We start from the raw sequence: 7,854 nt of genomic DNA, 5'->3' as shown, positions 1-7,854 counted from the left end.
TCGACCAATTGAGCGACACCCCAGCATCCTCCCCCTTTGTGATCCAGAGTCTTATTGTATTACTTAGTCTGGCTTAGAACTTGGCAATTCTCCTGTCTACACTTCCCAAGTTCTGAGGACACATGTGCACCCCTTCTGGTGCTATCAGGAAGGGGTTTTAATTTTCTCCATTACCTGATTTCCTAATGATTAAATTGTGTAAGTTTTATGATTTTTAATTTTTTTAGGATTTTTAATTTTTAAAAATATAAAAAACTGCATTATTATTGTGAGTATGACGTCTGTGTGCCAGGCCATGTACCATGCCTTTCACGTGGTGGTCAAAGGACAACTTTGTGGAGTTCATTCTGTCCTTCCACCTTTAAGTTTGGGGGTTTCAACTCGGTCATCAGGCTTAGGCAGCAAGTGTCTTAACCCTCTAAACCATCTCCCCAGCTCTAATGTTTTAAGGTTTGTGTGTGTGTGTGTGTGTGCCTGTGTATCACATATGTGCAGGAGCCTGTGGAGGTCAGAAGAGGCAATGAATCCCTAGAACTAGAGTTAATGACGGTTGTTACCTGCCATGTGGGTGCTGAGAACCAAACCCAGGTCCTCTGCAAGAACAAGTGTTCCTGGTCATTGATCATCTCCCTGGCCCTGTTTGGAGATTTTGAAATAAAAACAAGAGAGACCCACATCATGCAGCACCGAAAGAAGGAGGCTGAGATTACTTGCTAGAGGTGGAAGAAGCTACAACAGACCTGCACTTAAGAGATCTGGGAATACAGTCTCCACCCAAGGAACATGTTTACGCCAACTTTGAAACTATTTGCTTTTTAAAAAACCAAATGAAACAACAGAGAACAAAGTGTTCTGAGGTTGTTTTTATTCCAAGAATGCTGTGAGCTGTGCCCAGAAACCACAGTTGGCACCCATTCATCCACAGCACCCACAGCAGCACCATGAGTATCAAATCCAGGGCTCCTGGGAACCCTGTCTCCCGGACAGTCAATATGACTGAGTCTGCCACTTAAGGGCCCAGCTAGTTGGACCCGCGTGGTCCCTCTGCATCCCCGACTTCTCTGGCAGGCAAGAAGTGAGTCTCAATGCCCCTTGAGCCCATGCTCCCTGGGTCTGGGCCATTTGTTTCTTGCTCTGTTTCAGACAACAATACGTGCAGACCCCCAACACGGAAAAGGGGTCCTCCAGTCTCTCCAGTCATGGGCCTCTTCTCTGATTCCAGGTAGCCCCACTTGGAGCTCCTGTCCCCAACAGAGAGTGGCCATATCTTAGGGCCACAAGCAAAGTCACTGTCCTCTTAGGTGTGGGACCAGGCTCCAATGAAGAGGCTAGGAAGCTGCTGTGGCCTCCATGGGCTGAATCAGCAGGGTGGTAGCCTGAAGTGGGTAGTAGCGGCCCTTCCACGTTTTCCAGAAGATCCCCTTTTTGCGCTGCTGCCGTTGCCGTGGGATGGAGTGGAAGTACTGTCCATTGAGATTGGAGTGGCTGCAGGTGCCAAACCACCAGCCACCTATAGGGTTAGAGCACAGAAGATGAGGTCAGAGTCTTACGCTTCCATACTGTGAGAGGACACAGCTGGCAAGAAGACAAACTTTGGATTTTAGACCTTTAGGATTTATTACATTCATTTATTCTGTGTGCATGTGCATATGTGTGTGGGTGTGCACATGCCACCGTGGTGTGAGGGTCAGAGGACTCCTTCCACCATGTAGGTCTTGGAGGTCAAACTTAAATCATCAGGCTTGGAGGCAAATACCTTTCCTGACTGAGCCAATGCACAAGCCCTGGCTTTTTGTTTGTTTTTAAGACAGGGTCTCTTAGTCAGGCTGGCCTCAAACTCTCTAGGTAGCCAAGGATAACCTAAAACTTCTGCTCCTCCTGCCTCTACTCTGAGTGCTACAGTTACCATTGTGCACTACTGTGCTTGGTTTATATGGTGTCGGGGATGAAACGTAGGCCTTCGCTCATGGTAGAAAAGGCTACACTATGGAGCAGGGCTTGCTGGTCCAACATTGTAATCAACACGCTCAGGAGGCTGAGGCAGGGTGATCAGAAGTTTGAGGCTAACCTGTCTTTACAGATGAAACACAAGGAAGGCTGTTGTTGTAACTCGGCTGTTATAGTGCTTGCCCAGTGTGCATGAAATCATGAGATTGATCTCCAGCACCACAGGAAGGAGCCTGCTGGCACATGCCTGCTATCCAAGCACTTGGGAGGTAGAGACTGACCTTTTAAGGTCATGTTTGGCTACATAACAAGTCCAAGGCCAGCCAGAGCTATATGAGACCCTGTGTCGGACAACTAGAACATAATCACCAGAAACTAGGTTGCAGCTCGGTAGCAGAATGCTTGGCTAACATGCACAAGACCCTGCAAATGTTCTCACTGAACTTTCACAATAACCCTAAAGAGTGGGCACCGTGAGTATGGCTACTTTAAAGATGGAAAACTGAAAACAGAAGAGATTAATTCAGTGACTGGACCAAGGGCACACAGCAGGCAAGCAGAAAAGGGCCCCAGGGCTGATTCCCTTTGGTCCTGAATGTGGACTACAGTAACATCTGCTTACCAGAGAGGCTCTTGGCACAGTTGAGGTCCCCTCGCAGGTCGTGATCTTGGTCCCAGGTAGAGAAGGGCAAGGAAAGGCCATTGGGGGAGACATTGGTGGCACCCAGCTCACTGGCTGTGGGCTCTGTGAGCTGCAGGCTGTAGGCTGTGTCCTCGCCCCCCAAGTGGATGGGAAACTGGAGCAATTTGGCATTGCCATCCCAGTCCTGGAGCTGCACAGCCATCTGGCTGCCTCGGTCCCCTGTGATGCTGTGCATCTTCTCTAGGCCCAGCCAGAACTCACCTGCATCAGAAGAAGTCATCCTATCAGGCAGGATGCTCCTTCGCCCCTCCCTCCTTCCCTGACTCTGGCCTCCCAAGAACCACTGACCTTGGGGATCTCCGAAGCCATCCTTGTAGGCTTCCCAGGGCTGATTGAAGTCCACAGAGCCGTTTAGGCGTCTCTGAATCACTGTCCAGCCTCCATCTGCCCAAGAAGACAAAGTCGCCAAAAGTCCCTTTGCACAGGGCAGCTGACAGTCCTACCTACTTCCCAAAGCCTGAAGCTGTGTTCCAACACAACTCATCACTTCTCTCTCAGAGGGTGGGATCAGAATAGGCTTCTGTCCCAAGAACTTGCAGGTACCAGCTGCTGATGTATTTTGTTAATGTTTGAAATCTACCTGAGACTGGCCTAAACCATGCTTCTGCAGTCAAGAATGAGCTTGGGGGCTGGAGAGATGGCTCAGCGGTTAAAAACACTGACTACTCTTTCAGAGGTCCTGAGTTCAATTCCCAGCACTCACATGGTGGCTCACAACCATCTGAAGTAAGGTCTGGAGCCTTCTTCTGGCCTGCAGATGCACATGCAGACAGAACACTGTATACACAATAAATAAAATCTTAAAAAAAAAAAAGAATGAGCTTGGACCTTTCCTATAGCCCAAGTTGTCCTTGAACTCACTATACAACCATGGGTGACCCCAAACTCCGGACTCCTGAGTAGGCTTATACTACCTCACACAGCTTATGCAGGGCTGGAGATGGAATCCAGGGCTTCAGGCATTCTAGGGAAGCACTTTGCCAATTAAGCTACCAGCCCGTGTTTATTTACATGAGATAGGCTGTTCTAGAACTTTCAACAAACCTCCTGCCTCAACCTCTCAAGTATTGGAGTTATAAATACAGCCACACGGCGAGTGTTTTATCACTGAGTCACATGTGGCTGGATGTTGTGACACCAAGGCTGTACATGGCAAGTAGGCTCCTTGGGGGGCCAGCGTGTCCTACCTGAAGTCATCTCACAGTTGACCAAAAACGGCGGGGATCCCTGAGGCTGGATCTGGAAAAGTCCACTGTGCCGCTCCCCTTCTTGGAAGAGTTCCTGGCAGTCCCGGGGAGGTCCTGAAAGTAGACCAAGGGAAGACTGGAGCAGGGGAGAAGCCCTCAGAGGTTTCAGGAGACCCAGGTGGCATGAGAACCAGCCCCTTTGCCATTCCTCCCCCTTCCCACACTGCCTGTACCCTCTCTGCTCAGAAAGCCTTCTTCTTCGTATCACACCCTCCTGCCATCAGTGTTTGGTCCTGATGCAAGGGATTCCCTTTCCTATTCCTTTCTCTGGGCTCGAACTCTAAAAGGATGCCTTTCAACCCCACTTAGACTCCCCAAAGTGAACACAGAGGTCTTCCCACTGGGGAGAAGTCATCTGGTGGTGTGTCCCTACTCCTCCCCTTGAGTGGAGGCTTCCCAAGGCCAGGGACAAGGAGAAGCTTTGTCCACAGTAAGAACCTGAATCCACCTACAGCCTGGTCCACAGCCAGAGTTTCAATAAGACAATCATGGGGTTGGATCTGGGGCAACGCAAGATGAGAGCTCACTGGGCAAAGGGGAGATGCTGACAGTGCCTACATGGGACAGGGGGAGACTGAGGCTGGGGCGGGGGCAGGGTGGAACATGGCTGTACCCACTACCAGAAGAAATGGGACAGGAATGAAGAGAGCAGGAAAAGAGGTGAGGAGGAGAAAAAGAACTTGGCCTTGACAAGGCCTCTAAACTCAGGAAGATCCGCCCCCAGCCCAACCAGGGAAAGTAGGAGAAAGGTCACTGGGGGAGGGGCATGCGGGAACTTTCTGCCAGTCAGCTCTGCCCACACTGCCAGGAGTGGGGGCAGGCCCAGAGAGGTGGGAAAGACACTTTCCAATCCCTTGGGCAGCTCCCTTTCCCCTACTTTCCTCTCATCCAATCGGGACAGGCACACTGCCAAGCCACCCATGTGGTCTCTATTAGGGCCAGCTGTTTGTCTCTCCAGCTCTGAACTTTCCCCTACTTGGCTAGGCTGCCTAGGAGTCCCAAACCCACAAAACCACCCTTCTGCCCTTCCAGAACTTGTGCCTGCTGACATGGGAAAGCTCCCCCGTGACCCTCACCAAGTCCAGGTACATGCCTGGGTAAAAGCCAGGGAAGGGAACAAGTCTATTGCTATCCAGCGGGAAGTCAGCAACTAGCCCTAGGGTGTGAAGGGGGATATCCAAACTTTCACCTAGTTGGCTGTGGACAGCCACTGAAGTCAAGCAGGGTGAGAGAATGGCTGTGAACTCGGGGTTGGAACTAGGAACTTCCCTGTCTCTGACACACACACACACACACACACACACACACACACACACACACATTCCTGGGCCCCTCAGGGTGAAACCCCTGAGCTATCTCCCAGCTCCCCTGAAACTTCAGTTCCTTATCATCTGTCTTGGTCCACTTGTTCTGGATAATGGCTAATAAGCTTTTGGGGACAGTCTTGTTAGGGAAGAAGGGTGAGGTGACCTGGCCAAGCAGGGTCAGAAGTCGGGAGGGTGGCATATCTAAGAGCCCTTGACCAGTGAGCCCACAGGCATTCAAATTCAGTCTCTTTCTTATGACACCAAAGACCAGAGACACTCACTGTGCAATCTGGTGGCATTGGGAGTCAGGCCGATGAGCTGGGCCATCTTGGGAAGCCTCTTTCCTCTTGAAGTCTTGGCCACCACATTGTCTAGGTGTGTGTGGGCCAGGAGGTCAATCTGAGACAGGACAGGAAAAGGACTGTTAGCCACATTCCACTACTGTTGGTCCCCCATTTTGTCTTCCCTCTTTCCTACTTGGGCCACGCCCTGGGGTGGGTACCTGACTCTGAAGATTCTGTATTCTCAGATTCTGCTTTGCTACGTGTTTCTGCTGCTGGGCCACCTTCTGGAACAGCTGCTGGATCTTGCTGTTCTGAGCCTTGAGCTGTGTCTGGAGACATGCAAGACTGGTGAAGACCTGGCTTTGTGTTTGCAACCTCCCCATGTTCACCCCCTCCTTCCATCCTTTCTCACGGGCCGGGCGGTGGTGGCGCACGCCTTTAATCCCAGCACTCGGGAGGCAGAGGCAGGTGGATCTCTGTGAGTTCCAGGCCAGCCTGGTCTACAAGAGCTAGTGCCAGGACAGGCTCCAAAGCTACAGAGAAACCCTGTCTCGAAAAAACTAAAAAAAAAACAACAACATCCTTTCTCACGTTGATTCTTTGAGGTCCCTTCCCGCCCGGTTCCTGTGCACACGAATGCACATCTGAAGGGGACCCTAAAGGAGTCTAAGAAGGAGCCAGCCCCCTAGTGAGTGCACCTACCTGCAAACTCTGCAGAGTCTCAGGTGCCGCCTCCCTGTCAGGGACTCTGCCCTCAGGGTCTTTAGAAGGTGCATCTTTCCCCTGGGGTTCCTGACAAGCGTTACCGCACGCAGCCATGCGGCGTTCCAGTGCGCCTAGCTGCCCACGGGTGCGCTCCACGTGTTCGCGCAGTCCGTGGCCGAGTTGCAGCAGTCCGTGAGCCAGCAAGTTCATCTCATCCCAGGACGCGAAGCGCGGCGGTTCTGGCTGTGCAGGGCGACCCTGCACGCTCAACAGCCCCGCGGTAGCTGCGCACAGCACCAGGGCTGCGCTTGCGGTTGGAGCACAGCGCATGATTCCCGGGGGGTGACCTTGGGTGCAGCGATGCTAGGACTTCTGAACGCAGGGGTTCGAGACCCAGTAGCTGGAATTCTGGGAGAGTCGGCTTAGGTTTAGACTTGCTGCGTTGCAGAAGAGGGCCTGGAGCTCCCAGTCGATCAGCTTTTCCCGGTTGCACCCAACGCCCCATTTTATAAAGCGGTGTGGGAGTGGGAGGGAGATCCTCGGAGGCGGGGCCCTGGGAGTGCCGAGGGCGGGGCAAGCGGCCAAGTGTCGGGGTGCTAGTTGCCACAGGCCGGGTACTTGTGCGTGTACGTGCATGTGCGCGCGCGCGCGCGCGTGTGTGTGTATCGGGGTGAAGAATCCTTGGGGATGCCTGCTTGACCCCTCCCTCCCCCATGCGCGACGTGACTGTCCCTGCACTGCATGGTCCACTCTTAAGCCCGGAAGTTCTCAGCCGTAGCCCCTCATCCCGCTCCCCGCCCGGTTCAATGGAGGAAAGGGCGTGCAAGTCAATCAGGACGTCGATGTCTTCCTGATTGACCCCTTCCCAAGTCAGAAGCGGAGTGGGGCAGAGTTACTGGCAGAAGGGTTTCTCCCTGGTCGGCCGAGTTCAGATGGCAAGGGGCGGGGGGAGTTACAGAACCTTGCCCCTCCCTCTTGGAGGCTTCCTGAGATCTGCAATCTCCAGATCAGGTTAGAACCGTTGCCCCCACCTCTCTTCCACTGTTCTCCCACGCTCCTTCCGGCTCAAGGATTCCTCATTGCAGAGGTCTTTGTGAGGGTCACTAACACCCTTGTTCAATTAGTCGTCTCTTCCTGTCCAAATTGTCACTGCTGTTATTGCTGGGACTTCTCCCTACTTCATACAGATTACAATTCTAGGCCTCTTCCAGTTGCCTGTCCTCCACCCGGGTGTCCCGGAATTTACCTGCATTAAAGCAGGAACGGTGCCTGAGCCCAGGTTTGTCTTCCCAGCTTTGGGGCAAGTTGCATAAGGGTATGCAAGTCAACTACAGGGCAAGTTTGAATCAGTCTGGGCTACTCGTCACCAGGTCTCCAAACAACAGTAACAACAAAACCGTCAATAATATGCCCTAAGGAGACAAACTCGGGAAAATCGTGCCTGCTTAGTAAATTCCAGATCAGTCAAGGCTGAAACAGCAAGACCTTGTTTCAATAAAACAAAACAAAACAAAAAACAATTCACAGTGGTACATCCTTTTAATCCCAGCACCCCAGAAGCAGAAGCAGAAGCAGTTGGTGGGAGGTCTTATGAGTTTAAAGCTACATAGTGAAGTTCCAGGAGAGCCAGGGGAACTTTGTCACAAATCAACAAAATAGAG

The 7,854-nt window shown here is 52.1% G+C and overlaps 1 protein-coding gene across 1 annotated transcript; it reads right to left on the bottom strand.

Annotated features, from left to right (window-relative positions):
- Nucleotides 1-848: 848 nt before the first annotated feature.
- Angptl4 (angiopoietin like 4) lies at nt 849-6,700 on the bottom strand. The gene is made up of 7 exons (XM_075975648.1): nt 6,191-6,700; nt 5,707-5,817; nt 5,486-5,603; nt 3,838-3,951; nt 2,939-3,034; nt 2,570-2,851; nt 849-1,510 (listed from the first exon to the last, which is right to left on the bottom strand). Exons 1-7 carry the CDS (start codon nt 6,521-6,523, stop codon nt 1,329-1,331), a joined length of 1,236 nt encoding a protein of 411 aa, XP_075831763.1. The 5' UTR covers nt 6,524-6,700; the 3' UTR covers nt 849-1,328.
- Between the last annotated feature and the right edge of the window lie 1,154 nt (nt 6,701-7,854).

Source organism: Microtus pennsylvanicus, chromosome 6 (genome assembly GCF_037038515.1).
Source record: "Microtus pennsylvanicus isolate mMicPen1 chromosome 6, mMicPen1.hap1, whole genome shotgun sequence".
Classification (NCBI taxonomy): Eukaryota; Metazoa; Chordata; class Mammalia; order Rodentia; family Cricetidae; genus Microtus; species Microtus pennsylvanicus.
Note: the sequence above shows the minus strand (reverse complement) of the source record. Positions and strands in the feature narration are given on the sequence as shown.

Bases quoted from the DNA above. Each gene is read 5' to 3' on its own strand.
- Angptl4 (XM_075975648.1), bottom strand. From the start codon at position 6,523: ATGCGCTGTGCTCCAACCGCAAGCGCAGCCCTGGTGCTGTGCGCAGCT. The intron at 5,604-5,706 runs GTACCCACCCCA...GTCCTGTCTCAG, and splicing joins TACAGAATCTTCAGAGTCAG to ATTGACCTCCTGGCCCACAC. The intron at 3,952-5,485 runs GTGAGTGTCTCT...GTCTACTTTCAG, and splicing joins CAATGCCACCAGATTGCACA to GACCTCCCCGGGACTGCCAG.